The sequence below is a fragment of the Sarcophilus harrisii genome, chromosome 2, assembly GCF_902635505.1.
Source record: "Sarcophilus harrisii chromosome 2, mSarHar1.11, whole genome shotgun sequence".
Lineage (NCBI taxonomy): Eukaryota > Metazoa > Chordata > Mammalia > Dasyuromorphia > Dasyuridae > Sarcophilus > Sarcophilus harrisii.
In genome coordinates this window covers 253,109,173-253,134,042 of record NC_045427.1, presented here as the reverse complement: position 1 = coordinate 253,134,042, position 24,870 = coordinate 253,109,173, and the positions used below count along the sequence as shown (strand labels likewise).

General features: G+C 33.2%; 1 protein-coding gene across 4 annotated transcripts in view; it reads left to right on the top strand.

Annotated features, from left to right (window-relative positions):
• Positions 1-24,870, top strand: part of RYR3 (ryanodine receptor 3) — a 708,417-nt gene that overhangs the window by 306,977 nt on the left and 376,570 nt on the right. For all 4 annotated transcript variants that reach the window (XM_031952023.1, XM_031952026.1, XM_031952025.1 and 1 more), the window contains exons 11-12: positions 14,910-15,083; positions 17,840-17,961. In XM_031952023.1, coding sequence (XP_031807883.1) covers positions 14,910-15,083; positions 17,840-17,961 — 296 coding nt within the window. The remainder of the gene's footprint in view (positions 1-14,909; positions 15,084-17,839; positions 17,962-24,870) is intronic.

Below are 24,870 nucleotides of genomic sequence, written 5' to 3'. Positions count from 1 at the left end.
CCTCTTACCCCCCCCACCCCCTCCCCTAGATGGCAGGATGACCAGTAGATGTTAAATACATTAAAATATAAATTAGATACACAATAAGTATACATGACCAAAACATTATTTTGCTGTATAAAAAGAATCAGACTCTGAAATATTGTACAATTAGCTTGTGAAGGAAATCAAAAATGCAGGTGGGCATAAATATAGGGATTGGGAATTATTCTGTCTCTTCTTAAATTCTCTTGTATTTATGGTTTCCAGAATAGTTTCTAATATACATTTGTCACTCGATAAGCATTTGTTTGGTTGAGTTAATGGATGCTGTTAGGGATAAAACTGATGCTTCCATTATCTTTAATCATCACCAACACCATTAAGCACTTTAATAGTGTTAACTCAATGTCAAACAGGTGCATAATGGCAGCAAACCTATTTTCTTATAGCAATCTTATGAGATAGTATAAGTAGTACTATTAGTAGTAGTATATACATGTATATATTCCCATTTTATAGATTAAAAGACAGAAAGAAACTTGCCCCAAGATAACATAGAGAGTCGATAATAAAGCTGGGCATCAAAAATCCTAAAATCCCTCTACTACAATTTTAAAATCCTGTGACATGTAATAGCTTGTTAACCTCAGGAATGCAATTGCTCTAAACCTCAGACCACTCTTTAAATCATAGGTTGATCTACTGTTGGTGGACAGAGTTCCCATGTGAGGCATTTCATGTGCTAAAAGATCATGGATACTTTGCAGTGAATATTCAGGGTGTCCCCAAATTTTTGGTTCACTTTTGAATAGCTTAAAACTATTTCCAGTTTTAACTATATCCAATTTTCAGTTGTTTAAAACTGCCCTAAGACTTCTAGGACATCTATATGTTTTCATTTTAATTCCCACTAACTGAGCTAATTCATTCAGTTATTATTTACCAAAATATTGTCATTTTTGGGACATAAGAGAGATCTATAAAATGAGAGGATTTGAATAATTAGATTATCTATCAGGCCTTTTCTAGTTTCAAATCCCATGATCCTATGAATATTTGACATTAGTACTCCCCCAGAAAAATCCCTGATTTATGGCAACCATATTCATAGTTCACTAGTTCCTTTTTTTATTTTTCTGAAATACATAATAGCAGCCTCATTTCCTTTACTTTTAAAAAGAGTTGGTACTTTATGATTATCTGGACTGGTTTTAAGAGGTAAACATCCAGAGAGTTTGTGGTCCATCCTGCATTGATATTCCTTTTAAAAGAAAAAGGAAAGGTAAAGAAAAGAGGAGAGTCATTTAGACAAGCAGATAGATAGAGTAGATCCTTAGCTACTGTCTAAGACTTGGTAAGTTAACTAATTTTGATCATTTAATAATTTTAAATTGTTTGAAGCTTGGAAACAAGGGTGAGAAAGTAGGGGTCAGGAAATAAGATAGAAGACAAGAAGGAATGGCTATTTCCATTGGAGACCTGAGAAGGTAATATCAACCAAAATTTCTAAATTAAGGCAACTTGGAACAGTTGCATGTAGCATGATTGTGAATACAGCTGGCCTAAGAAGTAATGGCCTAATTGCTAAGACTGATAGGCACTTCTAGGAGGGTATATACCTAAGGAATGGCAAGCCAGGCACCCAAGAACATATTGGAAGATTGTCAAAACCAAGTATTAGAGAGGAGTATTTGCCTAGCTTTGAATGGTTTTCATAGGGTATCAATTTGCATAAATTTTAGAGAAAAATGATGATTTTGATCACTTTCTTTTTTTTATCATATTAATGTCATTTGACTGAAGAGCCCACAATATATTTCTTTTACCTTAGAAATGAGATAACATTGTTGTCACAACCATTCTATCAATCTTACATTAAAATAATAATTAATTTAAATCTCCCTTTTCTTCATAGACTTACTCTACTGTCATTTTGCTACCATTCAGTCACCCCCCCCCTAAACTTACAAAGATAATTTTATATGTGGATTGCTAGTCCAATTTTTGTTAACTTGATGTTACATTATTTTCCTAGATTCTGACAATGGAATGTCATTTCCAAAGATAATTCAATTTTGCTTTTGTTTTGGCATTGCAATACTATTTAAAACTGAAGTTTGACAACACTAAATTCCTCTCAGGAAAAAATGAATATGTCTAATAGTTATTTTTAAAGATTGTAAATCATGACTCAAATAATTCAAAAAGACTCTCATAATATACTCAAGCTCTTGCTGTAAGGCATAGGCATATCACTGCATGGAGTTTTAACACACTTTTTGCTATACATGACAATGTCAAATGGAATGTGCTTGAATAAAACTCAAGGTTTATTATTGAAAATTCTATAATATAGGGTATCCTAAAAGTCTTAGTATAGTTTTGTTTTAAAAATGTCGGAAATATAAATACCATAAGCTTACCAAAATGTTATTTGAAACCTTATTTATTTTGGCATATAGTTATTTTTATGATTTTTGAGTATTTTTTATTTTATTTTTAAAAAGACAGTATATTCTGTCACCCTGTTATTATGCATTGTATGTGCAGTAGTTTCTAAATGACAATCATGCAGGTAGATCAATAAAGGAGGTACTTTTGCTGGGAAATTTTGGTCACCTGATCGATCCCAATTAAATTTTTTCTTCTGGGGTTGTGCGAAAACTATAATGTATGCATCAAAATTCATTCTCTGGATGATTTTAAGACTAGGATTACAAACGCAATCTTTTCAATCATTGAGAAGCAGCTAAAAAAGTATCTATAAAGTTCAAAAATCAATTATTGCATGTATAGTATATGATAGGAGCTACATTGAAATGAGAAAATTTTTTATTTTTTTCCTCTCCCATGGGTTTTCCCTTTTGTTCTGATTTTTCTCTCCCAATATGATTCACAATGCAATGCATATTAAAAATAATTTTAAAAGAGAAAAGACTAAGAAAATACCAATATTTAAAAATTTTAACTAATGAAACTTTAAAATGTTCATGTTTCTAAATCTGTAGCATTTATAGTTCTTGAATTATTTTTAATAATGGCATGGTTTTATAGAAAATAGTATGGTAGAAACTAGATATTGACCATTACCTAACACCATAAAGTCTAGATAAGTTCATGATTTAGACATAAAGAGCGATATATAAACAGATTAAGAGAATAAAAGATAGACTGCCTTTCAGATCTGTGGAGAGTGGAAGAATTTATGGCCAAAGAAGAAATAGCAAATATTATGAAATCCAAAATGTATAATTTTGATTATATTAAACTAAAAAGTTTCATATAAACACAATCAATATAGCCAAAATTAGAAAGGAAGCAGAAAACTAGGGGGAAATTTTTATATCCAATGTTTCCAATAAAGGGCCCATTTTAAAAATATAGAGAGAATTGACTCAAATTTATCTATCTATCTATTTATTTGTTTGTTTGTTTGGAGGCAATTGGAGTTAAGTGACTTGCCCAGGGTCATACAATTGGGAAGTATTGAGTATCTGAGGCCAGATTTGAACTCAGGTCCTCCTGACTTCAGGGCTGGTGCTTTATCCACAACACCACCTAGTTGCCCCAAATTGAGTCAAATTTATAAGAATACAAGCCATTTCTCAATCGATAAATGGTCAAAGGATATGAACAGATAATTTTCATATGAAGAAATGAAAGCTATCTCATCATATGAAAAAAGACTTGAAATCACTATTGATTAGAAGAATGCAAATTAAAACAACTTTGAAGTACCACTTTACATCTTTTAGATTGGCTAAGATGACAGGAAAAGATAATGATAAATGTTGGAGGGGATGTGGGAAAACTGGGACACTAATGCATTGTTGATGGAGTTGTGAACTGATCCAACCATTCTGGAAAGCATTTTGGATCTATGCCCAAAGCAATATAAAATTACATACCCTTTGATCTAGCAATGTCTCTACTGGATCTGTATCCCAAAGAGATCATAAAAAAGGGAAAAAGACCCACATGTTGGCTCTTTTCAACAATGAGGTGATGCAAGGCTTTTTCAAGAGACTTATAATGGAAAATGCCATCCACATCTAGAGAGATAACTGTGGAGACTAAATGTGGATCAAAGCATAGCATTTTCATCTTGTTTGTTTTTCTTTCTTGTGTTTTTTTCCATTTTGATCTAATTTTTCTTGCATAGCATGATAAATGTGGAAATATGTTTAGAAGAATTGCACATGCTTAATCTATGGTATTATTTGCTATCTGAGGCAGGGGGAAAGGAGGGAGAAAAATTTGAAACACGTTGGCCCTATTCACATCTCTAGTAGGAATCAGAAAACACCATCTGTTGTGGTACTTTTTTGTGTGGGAGATGGGCACTGAGTTTTCTCTCACACAAAGCCATTAGGAAACTGATAACTGTAGGTGATAACAATTTGTCTCACAGTAAGGCTATATCTTTTCCTTAAGGTTCTGTAGGTATCAATGAAGCATTGAGATGATTTTCTAATACCATCAGCCCAAGCTTCATTCTCATGTGATCTCCCCAATATTAATCATCAATTACAGTTCATATCTCCATTATTATATCAATATCCTCCACTAATTAAGACCTTAGTATCAGTTAACCAATCAATATCAATTAGGTTTTTTTATTCTTTTTATGTTTTAATATTTATTTTTCCCAGTTTTATGTAAAACAATTATTTTTACATTTGTTTTTAAAATGTTGAGTTCCAAATTTTTTCCCTTCCTCCCCACATTTCCCCATTGAGAAGGTACATTTTTTCATTTTTCTGATAGCATCCTCCTTCTCATTTTTTAAAGAATAACATTCCCTCATTATTGTAAAGAGCAAAATGCTTAACCCTGGACAGTCACTTCATTGCTAATGCCCTTGTCCTACTCTTTACATTGCCCATAAGGCGGTCTCTGGTCACAGAAATTACTTCTGGGCTGATCAAGTTCAACCTCCTGTTTGCACTGGGCTGACCCATTTGTCCTTTGACCCTAACACATAATCACATACTATAGTGTATTTAGTCAATTCTCAATTGATGGGCATTAATTTTCAATTCTTTGCCCAAAGAAAAGAGCTGCTATAAATGTTATTTTTTATGTATCTCTTTTAGATTCATACTTAGTGGTAATATTATTAGGTCAAAAGATATACATGCTTTTATAGCCTTTGGACATAGTTCATATCTTTTAATACTTTATCAATCAAGGAATGGTTCTTATTTTTTTTTTATAAATTTGCCTCAGTTACCTATACATTTGAGAAATGAAGCTTTTATCAGAGAAGCCATAGAATTAAAAATGCATCAAAAGAAATTAATGAAATGTAATGCCAGAGAAACTAAGGCAAGATAGAGATTAGAGAGTTTTTAATATTTTATTTGGATTTCTGAGAGGGAGAGATTTTCTGGGGCTAAAGAATCCATTGTGGTCCCAGAGCTGATGTCTTAAAGCATTCAGCATCAGCATCAGCATCAACATTGAATGTGAGATTCCAATGAATTATATATGTGGCTCCAAGATCAGGGAGTCTGAACACTGAGAGTGGGAATTTCTAAGAAGAGGCCATCAATCCAGTCCTGAAAGGTTGGGTCTGACACTAGAGACAAAAAGTCTGGAATTTTAGAGATGGAGGATGTCAATTAGGTATCTGAGATAGGACATCTGGAGTTTTATCTTTTGGAATGCCAGAGTGGCCAGATATCCATAGCCCTAATTATCTCAGTCCTAATGAACAGGAAAGGGGGGGGGGGTTACAACCAGGGGGATTGAGGCAGAACAATTAAGGAACTGAGGCAGAACAATATAGGGAAACTGAGGCAGGACAATTTAGGGAAACTGAGGCAGAACAATTTAGGGAAACTGAGGCAGGACAATAAAAGGACTATCCATACTATCTCTTTTGAATATTCAAATCATTGAATTACTTTCCCCAGAAACCTGGAAGGTCTTAGCACCATAATTTTGACTAACACTCTCTGGAGTAGATAAAACTAGAAAAATGCAAGGACTAATGGCAAGGACAAAATTCGCCCTGCTAATCCCAGAGTTAACAGCAATACCAAAGCTCTCCCTGTTGCAAACATGTCAGGGCCTCTGCATTTCTGGAGCACCATATCAGCCAGAGAATCCAGTTTGAAATAGAGATCACTGTGAGTTAGGTCTGCAGTCATTTTACTTAACTCAGCCTCTGCTGATAGAGGGAGTAGCAGTGCTCAAGACAGTTGTGCTGCCCATCCTAAGAGGGGCACCTGTCAGAAACTCCAAAGGGGAAGGGTGAGGCCTGGAGTAGCTCTACCCGTCCCCACCCAGAACAAACAGGAGCAGCTAGTAGATACAGGAAGGATCCGGATTTGTGAGCAGAGTTATCAGAGTATGTACAATTAGACCATCAAGGCAGGTAAATGCTGAACTTTTAGAAGCCTGATACTAAACAGCAATGTCCTTTGAGAATGCTGAAATACTAATTAAGGAACTGGGGTTACAGCCCTGGAGAAATGGATTAGAGAGACTGCCAAATCCCAAGGGGCCTGTATCTTAGAGATTTCCTAAAAAACAGGCAATCAGAAAATAGGCTCCCAAATTGAATCTGCCAGGGCAATTCCAACAGAATAAGGGGTTTCAAAGTTTAAGCATAACCAGCAATCACAATCCAATAAGGTTTAAATAATTAACCACGCAAGGAGTAAAAAAGAAAAAAAGGACTTCTAGATGGCCTTTAAATTCAATCTGAACTGGTAGGATGGGGGTGGGGCAGAAGTGCCTGAGTCAAAGTGAATAGGAACTAGGGGTTCCCACTCATTCAGATACTTTTGAGAAAAATCCACCAGTTTCCCTAATTCCCTATCTCTTCCTCCCTTTTTGATTTTACCTAAGGAATCATCCAAGGAGGAGTAAATAAATTGTCAAGTTACCATCTCACATATAAGTGAGAGTGAATTAAAAGTTCCTATAAAGTTCCTATACATATCAGACTAGTACAGTGGGGGTTTCCTAAACATCCTATAAACAATTACATGTTCTGAAGGGAACATCCTTAATAGCAATAGTTACACAATTTTAACATTTCTATCCCAAATCTTAAACACACAGTAATGCAGTTAAAATTTTAACAATAATTAATTAACCACTTTCAGTCCCCCCATATTAAAGTCCATCAGGGACAGGGGGCAAAGTTTCATTCAAAACTGCTTCCTGCTGAGAATGAGCAAAGGGCTGACTCTCAGTCCATGGAGGGGGATGGGTGTGGTGTGATGAGCTGAAAAACGATCAAAGCATCCAATGGGCTGATACAGGTCCCAGAAGTGGTACAATATAGCTGTAATTTGACCAAAATCTAGAACAAAAAACAAATTAACAAATAAACGTTAGAACAGTCTGATTTAGAAAGACTGGTTCACAGGAACTGCAACAAAATGTGGACAGGCCAGTCTGGCCAGTAGCTTCCCCTGTAAGAAGAAACACGTTTGCCCCACAGGACAGGCAAACAGCTGTAGTCCCAATAAATAGCAGTTAGATTTCACAGACCACTGTGCTAATTGTCCTCTCGTTATTTAGAAACCTTTAAAAATCTGAATATCCACAGACACAAATATCCAGTACCAGATAGATGACCAAGCTAAATACTCATTTGCCTAAGTATTTAGGATATAATGATTACATATAATCAGATTAGAAACAGCAAAGTATGACATAATTGAATTGAATTAAAATTTCTTATTGACTATTGTTCTGATCATAGAAATCAATCACAGGAGGAAAAAGCATGGACATGACTGTAACATATCAAAACTGATCCTTCAGCACGTACAGGACACAGGATAAAGTAGCTTTAACTCAGTTTTACTCCAGGTAATTGTCCCAATAACTTTCAGAAGGTGGAGCTTTAAAATCCCCAAATAATATTAGCTATAAGCACAAGAAATTTTATCTCCAATAACAAATCCCATTAACCAAAGTTTCAGATAAATCCTAAACAGGTATTTACCATGACCTTATATTGATAACAGTAAGAAATTTGTCTCAGAAAGTTCATACAATTATAGATCACATTTGTGACCATATTCCTTAAACAAAGAGACCATTATGCATCTAAAGAAAATTGACATTCAGTCAATTAACTTACTACAATAAAAGTAGAGCTGTCCTTTTAAATAATCAGAGTGCTCTCTTTAGCTAGGAGCCACAGCTTAAAAAAAAAAATTGGCTATACCAGGCTTAATTGGGGGAAGAAGATTCCACATGGCCACCCCTCCACCACTCCACATGGCATTTCTCCCAGCCATGCTTCCTGACCCCCACCTCTAACAGCTAATTTCTAACATACTTTAAACAAATTCCCAAACTAACAATCCTTCCAACTAGATGCTCTATTTAAACTATTAATTGCTTTTGCAAATCAATCTTTCTTATCCCTGTTCTTCAAAATCCCTCTTATCTCCTTTTCTTTACTTTCAAAACTTTTAAGATTCACAATACAGTGAATAGTTAAATAACGCCACAAAACCTACACATGTCCTGCAGAGTTGACAAAACTTAAAACATAACTTATAATGTTGACAAATTACCCAATATGTTTCAGAAGGCAACCTACTTTATCTAATTAGAGGTATATGACCTCTTTCAGGCAAGTTTCCTGCCTGAGTTTTCTTCTTACAGCAATTAGCATCAACTTCTTTGTCTCTCTTATCTCTCCCCCAGGCAAAGCTTGAATTTTATTGTTCTTTTCCTCCTCTTTCTAACTAGCAGGCTGCTTTTTCAAGGAAAAACTTTTTCTGTCAGTTTTAAAAGTAGCCACGCTTTTCCTGTTCCTTTTACTTACAAATTAGTGCAACAGGTTAAGAAATTAGAAACCACAAGCAAATTTTTTTTATATTTAATACATTTGCCGCATTGAAATGACCAATTGCCAAATTTTCCATTCACAGTTCTTAAAACTTAACAAAGCTCTTTAATCAACAAAACGAACAGACAAAGAACACAGAACATTAATCACAAAACATTTAACATATACAAGCTAAGAGCAAACTCCTGGAATTTCAGGACTTCCCATAAGGGAAGTTTTCAGCTTGAGATTCCCAGCTCTGGGAATAAATGTCATATGATTTAAGCCTGGTCTCATAAACTGAGAAAACTTCACCCAATCAGTCCCATTCACTTACTTCAGTTCATATGAGGAAATGCCTAATCCTGGACATCTACCTGAACTATAGGTAAATCTTATTTCTTTGTAATACAGAATACATAATAATCACTTCTTTACCTCTTGGAATATAAGTAAAAAATGGAAAAGAAAGCTTTGTTTAATATTCATAAATTAAATACCTAATGGATTCAGATCACTGTGCTAAGTACTTGGGAAGTATACAAAGATTTGGTCCTTACCTTGTAGAAGCCTAAAGAGGATAATATACACAGGCAACTGTATATTGAGTAAAATAAAAGATATAAGTTGCCAAAGTGTTATGTAAAATCCAAGGGGAAAAGGTTTTGTCATTTGGAGTAAGGGATGTCTGTGGGAAATTATGTAGTCTAGAAAGAATTACTAGAGAGGGTAGAATTTAAGTTTGGCCTAAATGATAAACAGAAATTCAACAGTTTGAAGAAAAGGGAGAACATTTTTTTTTTTATTAAAGCTTTTTATTTTTTAAAACATATGCGTGGACAGTTCTTCAACATTAGCCCTTGCAAAACCTTATATTCCAATTTTCTCCATTTCCCCCATGCCCTCTCCTAGATGGCAAGTAGTCCAAAATATGTTAAACATGGTAGAAATGTAAGTTAAAATATATGCATATATGTTTATAATTATTGTAGAGGGCTGAAACTCTGAAAAGGTGTGCTTGAATCAGGCAGCAGAGCACTTAAGGCTAATTATCTATTAGATAATGGCTCTATAAGCATATACTTAGATGATATGATAATGTGATGGCTCTCCTCATGATTGGTGTTTGCTGAATGTTTGGTGGTGAGTAATTATAGGTAAGGATTGGAGGGCTGAGAGAGAGAGGTCAGGATTACTTGGCTGCAGGATGAGGAGGAGAGAGGCTGTAGACTCCGGATTCCAGAATCCAGGATACATCTTTGGCAAGCCGCATGGCAGCTTGCCTGTCCCCTTCACTTCTCCTCCTAAAGACCAAGGACTTTGACTGATCCTGACTCTGACTGATTCTGAGGCCCTGCAGGGAGCTAGCTTGGACATTATAATTATCGTGCTGCATAAGAAAAATCAAATCAAATCAGTAAAAAGAAAAGAAAAAGAAAAAGACGCAAAATAAAATGCAAGCAAACAACAACAAAAAGATTGAGAATGCTATGTTGTGGACCGTGTTACACTCAGTTTCCACTGCCCTCTCTCTGGGTATAGATAGCTCTCTTCATCATTGAACAACTGGAACTGTTTTGAATCATCTCATTGTTGAAGAGAGCCATGTCCATCAAAATTGATCATCATATAATCTTCTTGTGGCTGTATATGTTAATCTCCTGGTTCTGCTCATTTCACTTAGTATCAATTCATGTAGGTCTCTCCAGGCCTCTCTGAAATCATCCTGCTGATCGTGTTTTACAGAACAATAATATTCCATAACATTTATATACCACAATTTATTCAGCCATTTTCCAATTGATAGGCATCCTTTCAGTTTCTAGTTTCTTGCCATTACAAAAAGATCTGCCTCAAACATTTTTGCACATGTGGGTCTCTTTCCCTTCTTTAATATCTCTTTGGGATATAAGCCCAGTAGAAACACTGCTGGATTAAGGGATATGTACAGTTTGATAACTTTTTCAGCAGAATTCCAAAGTCCTCTTCAGAATAGTTGGAGCCATTCAGAATTCCACCAACAATGTATTAATGTCCCAGTTTTCCCACATCCCCTCCAAATTTGTCATTATCTTTTCCTGTCATCTTAGCTAATCTGAGAGGTGTATAGTGTGTGGATTATTTCTAATAAGTTTTTTAGTTGATTCTCTAGGGTTCTCTAAATATACCATCATATCATCTACAAAGAGTGATAATTTGGTTTCCTCATTACCTATTCTAATTCTTTTAATCTCTTTTTCTTCTCTTATTGCCAAAGCTAGCATTTCTAATACAATATTGAATAATAATGGGGATAGTGGACAACCTTGTTTGACCCCTGATCTTATTGGGAATGGTTCCAGTTTATTCCTATTACATATGATGCTTGCTGATGATTTTAAACATATGCTACTGACTATCTTAAGGAAAAGTCCATTTACTTCTATACTCGCTAATGTTTTTTAATAGGAATGGATGTTGGATTTTGTTAAAAGCTTTTTCTGCATCAGTTGAGATAATCATGTGGTTTTTGTTAGTTTCGTTATTGATAGTCAATTATGCTAATAGTTTTCCTAATATTATACCAGTCCTGCATTCTTGGTATAAATCCTACTTGGTCATGGTATATTATTCTGGGGATGACTTTTTGTAATCTCTTTGCTAATATTTTATTTAAAATTTTTGCATCAATATTTATTAGGGAAATTGGTCTATAATTTTCTTTCTCTGTTTTCATCCTATCTGGTTTAGGTATCAGTACCATATCTGTGTCCTAAAAGGAATTTGGTAGAAGTTCTTTCCCTATTTTTTCAAATAATTAATGTAATATTTAATGTAAATTTAAATCTTTAAATGTAAATCCATCTGGCCTTGGAGATTTTTTTCTTAGGGAGTTGATTAATAGCTTGTTCTATTTTTTTTTCCTAAAATAAGACTATTTAAGTGATTTATTTCCTCTTCTGTTAATCTGGAAAACCTATATTTTTGTAGATATTCCTCCATTTCACTTAGATTATCAAATTTATTGGCACTAAAATTGGGCAAAATAATTCCTAATTATTGCTCTAATTTCCTCTTCATTGGTGGAAAGAAGAGAGAACATTTTAAGAACAGATAAGATGAAAGATGGCTCATAAAGATCAGAGTCAGGATACATTTAGGGGACAGAGTAATTCAATTTGCCTGGAATGAAAAGTGCATGTATTGACAAAGTCTGGCATATAGTAGGAACACAATTAATGCTTATTGATTGAATGAGTGAATGGAAAGAAGTCATTTCCATACCTTTTCTATTTCCTGTTATTGATAATAATAAACATTCTTAGAAAAAAATTAAAAAGGACTTATTTCAAGATTGAATTTTCCTTTGCATTACATCTGATCAAAAGCAAGAAAGATGAGAACATGACAGGTCAAGTTGGTAGGATCTCTAAGAAGGAAAAAAAGAGAGGGTATCAAGGGGCAAGCCCAAACAGAAAAATTTCCCTGTGGAATTGATCCTTGATTTTAAATCTTTTCCTTTTCTTCTCATCTCCCCACTAATCTCCACTAGTACTTTCTCAACCCACAACAGTCAGAATCAGGGAAAAGACTAAGAACGTTTTCATTTTGTTTTATCTCTCTATTGCAGTTGACACAATTAGCTAATCATTTCTTCCTTCCTAAAACTTTTTAGATTACTCTCAATTTCTTGGCATTTCATAATCTAAGTTCTCCTCTTATCTCTTTACCTTCTTTTTCTACTTTGCTAACTCCTCTTCTTCTACCTACTAAATATAAGCATTCTCCCTGATGAGGAGTGCCTGCCAGCAAGGGGAAATGTGTTCTTGGAATTGAATTTGAATGGATTTTCCCAAGGAAACAGTGTTAATTATGGTTGTTAGGGTTTGCAGCTGATTTTCCCCTTTTGCCTTGTGGTACATTGATTTTTTTTTTTTAACTTGGCATTTCATATTTAGAGGAAGCTAGGTGGTACAAATATATAGAGGGCTGTACATGGAGTCAAGAAAACCCGAGTTCTAATCTTGTCTCAGATATTTACTAACTGTGTGATTTAGACAAATCACTTGACCACTGTTTGCTTCATTAGAGATTCCTGATCTCTGATTCTGATCCTGATTTACCTCACAGGGTTATTATGAGGACCAAAGGAGATCATATTTGTAAAGCACTTATCCTAGTGCCTGACACAAGTAGATGCTATTAAAATGTTTATTTTCTCCTCCCATTTACCTAGTAACACTGATCATGTGCCAATTTATATTTCATTTATGTATATACTGCCATCTCTCTACTACTAGGTCATAAACTTATGATGAAATGTATTAAATATGAATGAATGAAAGAATAAAAACATTTAGTAAGCACTTACCATGCGCCAAATATTATTTTAAACTATGAGGATAACTGAAAGGGATTGAGGTCATCTAGTCCATTCCCCTCCTTTTTCAGGTATGGAAACTGAGATCCAATGATACTGAATGCCTTGTCTCAGATTATACAGTCAGTGAGTGATAAAGTTGAGATCAGAACTCAGGTCCTCTCACTCCAAAGCCAGTGCTCTTTCAGTTATACTGTTGAGGTTCATGGGAGGACCCCAAAACTCTTCATGTTCCAGACTGGCAACATAAGGTGTTGCAGAAGAATTTGCAGGCTCAGTTCCATCTCCAAGTCAAGGAGCAAAGTTTATTATAATTGTAATGCCAATTAAAGTGGACTAAGTTCCAAAAGAAGTTAGCAAAGAACCAGGAGCAAGAAGACAAATTTATAGGGAAAAGTTAGAGAAACCAGGTGCTTCATGTGACTGATATGCTAATTTTATACTTTAAAGATGGAGTTGAGAAGTAGTCTGTTTCTGATTTTGTGCATAGGTGCACACATTTCAAGACCTTCCAGAGGTGTGATTTTTGGCCTGAAACATCACTAGATCAAGTGGCAGATACCCAATTTTGTTCCATGCCTGCATTAACTTTAAGTACTTCATTATTGTTGCTCATTAATCCCAGAAACTCTATTAGCACTGACCAACATGCTGTTATCTGACAGCCTTGTGGACTTAGCATACTAGTCATATAGAGTAAACTGGGACAGGATAGCCTAAAGGAAGAAATACATCATTTCCCAATATCACCCCAAGGCCAGGTGGCCTTAAGGTTAGTGCTACATCTTCCTTAGGACTGCACCACATCAGTAGTACTCTATCCCACCCTTAATATTTGTTTGTTTGAAAGAATAAATCAATGAGTTGATTTATTAGGGAGTCTAATCATTCAATATTATTTTTCTCAGACAATTCTGACTTCTAAAGAATCAAGTTGAAATTAATTTTAGGGGGTAGTTAGTGGATAGAACACCAGCCCTGAAGTCAGGAGGACCTGAGTTCAAATCTGTTCTCAGACACGTAACACTTCCTAGCTGTGTGACCCTGGGCAAGTCACTTAACCCCAATTGCCTCAGCAAAAAGAAAAAAAATAATTTTTTTTATTAAAAAAATAAATAAAAATAAAAACAAGTTAAAATTTATTTAAAAGATAGGTGTATGTGTATGTGCATATATGTATATATATAAATATATATACACACATTTATCTTAAATTTACATATATGTGTGTGTATATATTTATTTATTTATTTATTTATTTTTATTTGGGTGCTATCTTTGTTCCTCACGTAGTAACAAGGACTTTCAAAGACTGAGGAGTTAAATGATAAAGTATTCATTTCTGAAATTTTTTTGCTTTGGAATTTATCATTTCTAGCTAGTTACCATCTATTTCCAGATTTTTATATTATATTATATATTAAATTTATATTAATTTATATTAACATATTTATATATGAGGATAATTATATCATCATAGTTTAAAATAATATTTGGTGCATGATAAGTGCTTACTAAATGTTTTTTATTCTTTCATTCAATCATATTTAACACATTTCATCATAGGTTTATAATCTAGTAGTAGAGATATGGCAGTATATAGATAAATGAAATATAATATATTAACTATAATTAATATATTATATTAATTTATATATAATATTCCAGATTGTATATAATATATTATATAACAATAATGATTTTTTTTAATGTTGACTATATAATAAAATATTTGTATGCCTTTTTGGGGGGTATTAATAGGAGATCAAGGAAAAATTGGATTCAAGTCATAAGCGGGATATTGAAGGCATGGGAATTGCAGAAATAAAGTATGGAGATTCCATATGTTTTGTACAGCATATAGCTAGTGGTCTATGGATGACCTACAAAGCACAAGATGCCAAAACATCACGCCTTGGCCCACTGAAAAGAAAGGTGAGCAGTTTCAACATCTATTATTCTGTACATTTGTACTTTAACTTAGAGAAATGTGAACAATAGAAATGAACTGATATCAGGGGACTCTTGCAGTGTGAACTACACATTAGTTTATACCATATTTGCCTAATTACCTAAACTGTTTCACTGTCATTAGTTGGTGTTTCCTAAAGGAATTCAAAGTTATTTTATTTTCACCTTAAAACACATTTAAGAGTATAAAACATCTATCCCTACATCCAATCCTATCACCAAGAATCATATAATTCTTTCAAAAGCCTAATTAAATTATTTAAATGGTAACTATTATTTTAAAATCATATACCCCATTACTTCAGTGCATAGAATTTATTTTCTCATTTATTTAAAGAAAAACAGAGTTTAAGTAAGACATATATAGAAAACATAGATTCTGCAATAACATAAATCATTAAGTGTAGGTTTTCTTTAAAATTTCATTTTTAGTTTCAAATTATTTTTCTCACCTTCCATCTTTCTATTGAGAAGGCTAGAAAAATAAAACCCATTATGAATAAGTTATAGACTTTTAATGAAATAAGATATTGATATTTTGCAAAACTCTGTGCCCAGGTTTGAATATTTTGCTCTAGTCTGTGAAAAATACAGAAGGTAGCCTAGATACAAGTGTCAACATCTTTAGGCAGTTATTTTCTGTCTTAGAGCATCTTTAGATTTGCAAGCAGGAAGAAACATTTAAGAATCTGAAGTTTCAGGTTTTTAACATCAACTGGGAAACAAAAGGTTTCAAATATACATGCCAATAAAAACAAAAAAAAATATTTATATATATATATATGTGTGTGTATGTATGCATATGAATGTGTGCATATATATCTATAACACATCCCATATAAAAGAAATGTATTTTTATATTTCTAAAACTATGTGAAGTCTGGTCCCTATATTTCAAGAAAGGCATAATAAAGCTGGGAAAGTGCAGAGAATTGTTAGGATAATGAAATGGCTTAAAGAATTTCTTTATGGAGAAGAGACCAGAAAAACCTACAAAAAACCAAATGGTCAAAAAGAAACAACTAAAAGTAGATAAAACTATAAAATTATAGAATTACAATAATCATATTTTTATATACTACGCCTTTTAAAAATTCTTCTAAATGGTGAAACATGTCAGTGTGTATGTGAAACATTTTAAAAAAATAAAAAACAGGGGGGTTAGCCTATGTGGTCAGATGACTGAGCTAAAACTGAGGAATCGATCTCTTAACTGCTGTAAAATTTCATCTTGGCCCTTTCTCTCTAAAGAAGGATTTAAACTTGTCTTTCTATAGAACAATAAACACATGTATATGTACATATATGTAAACCCAAGATAATATACATGTACACGTGCATAAATGTATAAACTTTGCCTTTGAGATCAGTAGTAGTAATTTAAAGAACTGACTTTTTTCCTGTGCTTATTATATTCTTGTTTTGCTAATTAGTTTGAATGTATTAATTGAATGAACAAAGCTTAAGAAGCTCTGTTGTTTATGTACCAGAGATCTGGAACAAAAACCAAAAGAAATCTATTGGTGTACATGCACTAATGTATTTCAAATTTTAAATGCAACATCTTAAGCAGTTTCCAAGAGGTACTAAGCAGAATACTTTTTTATAGTCGTCAATGAATCAAATGATAGGGTTATATCCTTACCTGACCCTTCAAAGCAACAAATACCTTAGACTCTTAGGTTAAGTGAAAGGCACAAGATTTTGCAAATTGGCATTCTTTCTTAAATTTATTATAGTAAGTCATGTCTTTGAGAAAATAGAGAAATGAAATTTTACAATCTCTGATATAGTATGATATTTATTATGGTCCTAAGACAAGAGAGATCAAAGACTCTTCTTTAAATGAATTTTGTAAATTTCTTCACACATTGGAACATATACCTTTGAAATCTATCCTAGTTCACTTCTTTCTTTTACTACTATTGAAAGAAATTAAATGCCAACAAGCAGCAGTAGGTGTGTGGTTGAACAGCCTTACAAAAGGGCAGATGACCTGTTTTTGTCCCAGGGACAGCAGGGAAAGTCAGCTGCTGATTTCCACCTCATTCCTAATCCCACAAAAATGTAAAATTATCACATAACAGCTCTTTATTTATAGGAGTAAAATTTTGGCCTCTATGACTTCAACTTTGTACCATCTTTCATTATCATTAAGAAGTGAGTACTCTTTTTTTCTGTCTTCTGCTGCTACTTATTTTGTCTGGCTGAGTCTGATTTTATCTAAGATTTACAACCTCTCTTTAGTAAAAGTAAGCCAGGTCTGTAATGCTAGTAGAGAGATTTGTTTTAAATTTTCTTTCTGATTCTAATGATATATTTTGGGGAGTAAGGGTCTGATAATTCCTGTTTTCCAGGAAAAGTAAACATGATAACAATAACAACAATAACAGCAATAATTCATATAGTGTTTTAAGGTTTACAGAGATTTTGGATCTAGTTTAACAGAAAAATCTATGGATTTATGATATGTTTTTCCCTTCCAATTTACCTAATAGGTCTAAGAATTCCAATCAAAGCCATCCTAAAATATTTCATTTGCAATCAGAGCACTGAGGCTCAGGTATGAGAAAGTGGGTAAATAGACCCAAGCCAATGGCATTGGGCTTGATATAGTTGTCTCTAAAGTTTGGTAGGAAGTGATTAAGAAGAGAGAATTATATAAATAACATTTGGCATATGATTTAGAGGAGTTGGCTTTCATTTACTTCTCTATGTAGGTTATACTCCATCAAGAGGGCCACATGGATGATGGATTAACACTTCAGAGATGTCAGCATGAAGAGTCTCAGGCTGCTCGAATCATCCGGAACACAACATCTTTATTTAGCCAATTTGTAAGGTAAATGAATGATTTTTCTATGTCTCCCTGTTAATCTCATTGATATGAATCTCATAGTATCCTTCTACCATTAATTTTACTTTTATTGTATAAAGCATGATAGGAAATAACTAAGCACCAGTAGAACTAACTTACAACAAAGCTGGATCATTGGATAGGCATATTTGGTATTGCCCTCTTGGCACCATTTTTCCCCTCACAGCTGCTTGATGCAAGTTCAGTCAAGATGGGAGATGTTCTACTGATGAATATGTTTCTACTTACAAATGAAACTAGGTGGAATTTGGCTCCAATCTGACTTAACTTCATCTCACTAAACTCATTTTGTTTGATGTTTCAAAAGAGAAAGTTGCAATATACTTTAGCTGTTGGATTTGCAAAGAGCTACTATACCATTCAAAGTTATTGCCAAACTGGATTAAATTACATTAGCAGTGTAAATTTTATATTGTTAGAGTAATGCTGGGATTTTATGTCTTTAGGAACTGAATTGTCTATCTACTCATCCCCTAGACTGGGAGATAATGGCAAAGAATACACTGTATTATTTCCTTGTCTTGTGGTAAATTAATCTTCCTTGAAACCACTGGTTCTCCAAAATTCTAACCATTATTCTGTTTTAGGAAAATGCAGTAAGTTTTAGGAGAAAATTGCTTACATTTGAATTAACTCATATTGGAGTGAAAAATATTTTTCATTCTTTAATCTTCTCCTTAGTGAAGCAGTATAGTCAAAGGAATGGAACTAAAAGCTGAGAGTTAGACTATCTCCTCGTTTTTGGCTTGCCACTGTTTCCTTTGATAACATATCCCTCTCCCCATATCATATAGTATCTGTATTGGTAAGAATTTTAAGTTTAGTTTCCTCCACTTTCTAAATGGGACACAAAAAGGGGTTTTATAGATGTCTATTTGAGATACAGATGTTTCCTACAAATATTAGAAGCTTTTAAAATTTGAATTCCAAATTGACTTCTTCCATTTATTCCTCCTTTTCATTTCATTGAGAAGGCAAGCATTCTGATAGAAGTTATATACATATAGTCACACAAAACATAATTCTACATTAATCATGTAGAATTAATCATTTAGACTCTTATCAGTTCTTTTCTAGAGATAGAGAGCATTTTTTATCATAAGTCTTCCAGAATTGCGTAGGATCATTGAATTGCTGAAAATAGCCAAGTCATTCACAGATGATCATGATACACTATTGCTGTTACTATATAGAATGTTCTCTTGATTTTGTTCATTTTGCTTTCCATCAGTTCATGTAAATCTACCCAGGTTTTTCTGAGATCATCTTGCTCATCATTTCTTATAGCACAATATGGTTTTATCAAAATCATGTACCACCAACTGCTTCAGCTAATCCCTAATTGATTTATAGCAGGTTTCTCTAATAAAGACCTCATTTCTCAAACATCTATGTCTTTATTAGAGAAACCTGCTGTAAAAAATTTTTCATAGTTATTATTACTATGTAATGCCCTCCATTCTATCCCTCATCTTCCATTTATCCTATTCTCTTTCACCTTGTCTATTCTCAAGAGTATTTTGCTTGTGACTACACCGCCCCCAATTTTCCCTCCCTTCTACTAGCCCTACCCTTTTTTATTGCTTTCTCTACCTACTTTCCTGTAGAATTTGATTTAAATGTGATTATATATTTAATTAAATATAGATTCCTCTTTGTCACCATTTAAATTTTTTTAGATATCATCCCCTCATATTCAACTTACACTTTTATCCTTCTTCTAACTGCCCTAGAAATGGTAAATCTCTAAGGAGTTATAAGTATCAACTTCCCATGTAGGAATATAAATAGACTAAAATTATTGAATCCCTTATGATTTTTTTCTGTTTATTTTTTAATAATTTTCTTTAGTCTTCTACTTACAAGTTATTTTTTAATCAGCTTTAGTCTTTTCATGCTGAAAGTTTAAAAGGTCTCTACATGATTAAATAGGCCATTTTTCCCTCTGAAGGATTATATTAGCTTTGCCAGGTAAGTGAGTCTTTATTGTAATCCTAGTTCCTCTAGCATTTCCTTTTCTAAGCTCTTAGCTTTTTTTTAATGATGAAGCTATCAAATATTGTGTTGTCCTGATTATAGCTCCATGATATCTGAATTATTTCTTTCTGGCATCTCTCTTTGAGGAGGTAAATAGTAGATTCTTTCATTTTCTTTGTATGCTATGATTCTAGAATATCAGAACATTTTTTCTTGATTAATTCTTGAAGGATGATGTCCAAAGGTCCTAAATGATTGCTACAAACGAGATCAACCAAATCATTTCTAATGGAGTAGTAATGAACTGAACTAGCTATACCCAGAAAAAGAACTCTGGGAGATGACTAAAAACCATTACATTGAATTCCCAATCCCTATATTTATGCACACCTGCATTTTTGATTTCCTTCACAAGCTAATTGTACAATAATTCAGAGTCTGATTCTTTTTGTACAGCAAAATAATGTTTTGGTCATGTATACTTATTATGTATCTAAGTTATATTTTAATATATTTAACATCTACTGGTCATCCTGCTATTTAGGGGAGGTGGGGGGTAAGAGGTGAAAAATTGGAACAAGAGGTTTGGCAATTGTTAATGCTGTAAAGTTACCCATGTATATATCCTGTAAATAAAAGGCTATTAAATTAAAAAAAAAATAAAAAAAATAAATGATTGCTACAGTTGGCTGATAGAAACTGAAGAATTGATGGAAAAAAATATATTCCTTGGGGCAGACAAAAAGAAGGCTGTGATTATTAAGATCAGTTTATCCTCTGGAGGTAATCCAGTCAGAACTCCAAATTTTGTCAAGTTCCTGAGACCAAATTTTCCCTTTAAAATAAGATTCCCAATAAGATAAACTATATTAGTGGGGAACTTCAACCTTCCCCTCTCAGAATCAGACACATCTAATCACAAATTAAACAAGAAGGAAACTAGGGAGGTTAATAGAATCCTAGAAAACCTAAATATAATAGATCACTGGAGAAAATTGAATAGGGACAGAAAGGAATATATTTTTTCTTGTAGTACATAGTACGCACACAAAAATTGATGATATATTAGGGCATAAAAACTTCAAAATTAAATGCAGAAAGGCAAAAATAGTAAATGCTTCCTTTTCAGACCATGATACAATAAAATTATATTCAATAAAGCTCCAGAGAAAGATATACTAAAAACCAATTAAATAATCTTGGAAATTAAATAACCTAATTCTAAATAGTGAGTGGTTCAAACAACAAATCACAGAAACAATCCACAATTTCATCCAAGAGAATGATAAAGAGACAATATACCAAAACATATGGGATACAGCCAAGGAAGTTCTTAGAGGAACTTTTATATCTCAAAATAGTTACAGGAATAAAATAGAAAACCAGGAGATCAATGAAGTGTGTGTGCAACTAAGAAAGCTAGACAAAGAACAAATTAAAAAACCCCAATTAGATACCAAATTAGAAATTATGAAACTCAAAGAGAGATTAAGAAAATTGAAACTAAGAAAACTATTGAATTCATCAATAAAATAAGAGTTGGTTTTATGAAAAAAAAACCCAACAAAATAGATAAACATTTGGTTAATCTGATTAGAAAAAGAAAAGAAAAAAACAAAATTACCAGCATCAAAAATGAAAAGGGTGAATTTACTAGTAATGAAAAAGAAATTATAGCAATAATTATGAGCTATTTTGTCCAACTGTCAGCAAATCTGACAATCTAACCAAAATGGATGAATATTTACAAAAATATAAATTGCCCAGATTAACAGAAGAGAAAATAAATTACTTAAATAATCCCATTTTAGGAAAATAAATTGGACAAACCATCAATGAATTCCCTAAGAAAAATTCTCCAGGCCCATATGGATTTATAAATAAATTCTACCAAATATTTAAAGAATAATTAATTCTAATACTATGTAAACTGTTTGGAAAAAATAGGTAAAAAAGGAGTTGTGCCAAATTTCTTCTATGAAACAAATACTAATACCTAAACCAAGAAGAGCCAAAACAGAGAAAGAAAATTACACACCAATCTCCCTAATAAATATTGATGCAAACATTTTAAATAAAATATTACCAAAAATATTACAGCAATTTATCATCAGGATAATATACTATGACCAAGTGTGATTTATTAGGAAAACCATCACTGTAATCAAACCTATCAAATTACAAAACCAACAGAAATCATATGATAATCTCAATAGATGTAGAAAAAACTTTTGACAAAATACAGTACCCATTTCTATTAAAAATGCTAGAGAACATAGGGATATAGGGAGTTTTCCTGAAAATAATAATAAAAATAAAACCAACAGCAAGCATTATTTGTAATGGAGAGAAGTTGGATGCATTCCCAGTAAGATCTGGAGTGAAACAAGGTTGCCCTTTATTATCATTATTATTTAACATTCTGTTAGAAATGTTGACTTTAGCAATGAGAAAAGAAAAAGAAATTAAAGGAATTAAAATAGGCAACTAGGAGATAAAACTATCACTCTTTGCAGAGTGAACCTAGAATTCTAGAGAATCATCCAAAAAGCTACTTAAAACAATTAACAGCTTTAGCAAAGTTGCAGAATATAAAATAAACCCATACCAACCATCAGCATTTATCTATATAAAACTGACAAAGAGCAGCAGCAAGAGTCAGAATAAGAAATTCTCTTTAAAATAACTGTAGACAAAATAAAATATTTGGGTGTCTATCTGCCAATATAAACATAGGAGCTATATGAATAGTTACAAAACACTTCTCACATAAATGAAGTCAGATCTGAACAATTGGAAAAATATCAATTGCTCATGATTAGACTGAACTAATATAATAAAAAATAACAGTTCTGCCTAAATCTGGCTGCTTGTTCAGTGCCCCCTACCAATCAAACTGCTAAAAAAAAAAAAGTATTTTATAGAACCACAAAAAATAATTAAATTGATCTGGAAGAACAAGAAGAAAAGAACATCAAGGGAATTAATGAAAAAAAAAAAAAAAAAAACCAAAGGATGGTGGCTTAACAATACCAAATCTAAAACTATATAAAGCAGTCGTCATCAAAACCATTTAGTACTGGTTAAGAAATAGAGTAGTGGATCAGTGAAATAAGTTAGATATACCTGGCAAAATAATCAATGACTATAGTAATCTAGTATTTCATAAAACCCTCAAACTCCAGCCTCTGGAATAAAAATACAAAATTTCTGGGAAAACTGGAAAATAATTTGTCACAAAAATTGCTGGGAAAATTGGAAAATAACATGTAAGAAACTTGGTATACATCTACATCTCACACTCAAAAATAAGGTCAAAATGGGAACAGGATTTAGGTGTAGAGGGTGATACTGTAAGCAAATTAGGAGAACAGGGGATTATGTACTTATCAGATCTTTGGAGTAGGGAGGAATTTATGACCAAAGAAGAACTCAGAACATTATGAAAATGTAAAATGACAACTCTGATTACATTAAATTAAAAAAGGTTTTGTACAAACAAACAAGATTAAAAGGGAAGTGGAAAAAAGCTGGGAAAAAAAAATTTGCAACCAGTGTTTCTGATAAAAGCTCTCATTTCTAAAATGTTTAAAGAATGGTGTCAAATTTATAAGAATACAAATCATTGTCCAGTTAGTAAATGGTGAAAGGATATGAACAGAAAATTTTCAGATGATGAATTAAAGTCATCTATAGTAATATGAAAAAGTGTTATAAGTCACTATTGATGAGAGAAATACAAATTAAAACAACTCTGAGGTATCACCTCACCTCTCAGATTGGCAAAGATGACAGGAAAAGATAATGATAAATGTTGGTGAGGATGTGGGACACACATGCATTGTGGAATTGTGGAATGATCCACAATTTCTGGAGAGCAATTTGGAATAATGCCCAAAGGGCTATCCTTTGACCTAGTAAAGCCACTCCTGGGTCTGTACCCTAAGGAAATTATGAGGAAGGGAAAAGGATCTGATGAGGGATGAGCTTACCCATGAAGAGGTTAGGTAGGAATGGGTGGGGTTCTTTCTCTCCCAAACCTAAATTCTAAGCAAAGGAATTCGCTTTAAACCCAGAGGCTATGTAAAAAAAAAAACTTTATTGTTAAAGAAACACCAAGTGGGATTCTCTTGGTGGATAAATCATTTTCAAGGGAGAAGTGATTTGCAAAAAATCATTTTTTGAAGACCCATTTTATGAATGAGTCTAAGGGAAGTCTCAAGTAAATGTGAAATCTTTCCTGGAATTGTAACTTACCCCAAGAAAGCTTATCTTGCTCTGAGAGGATGTGAGACCTTTTGGGTTTGTAGATCAAAGAGGACATGGGTTTTTGTGATATTACATAATTTTAAAGGGCTCACTCAGGTGATACAGAGTTCACTCTCGTCAGATCCACTTGTGCAAAAATGTTTGTAGCAGCTCTTTTTGTGGTAGCAAAGAATTAGAAAATGATTAGAAGCCCATGAATTGGGAAATGGCTGAATAAGTTGTGGTATATGAAGGTAAGTGAATATTATTGTTCTATAAAAGATGATAAGCAGATTTTTAAAGGCCTGGAAAAATTTACATGAACTGATGCTGAGAGAAATAAGCAGAATCAGGAACACACTATAAACAGTAACAAACAGCAAGATTGTGTGATGATTAGCTATGAAAGACCTTGGTTCTTCTCAGTGGTTCAGTAATTCAATGTAATTCCCTTAAACTTTGGATAGAAAATGGAAAAAAAAAATTCAAATTTTATAAACTTCCTGAGGCCAAATTTTCCTTAAAAAATAACGAGGTCCATGCCTCCACTACTGTCCTTCTTTGGGTCAGTCTGCCAGAGCACTCTGCCTCATGGTGTTTTCCTCCTTCTATCTTCCCCTTCCCCATGCTATGGGGTATCTCCCCTGA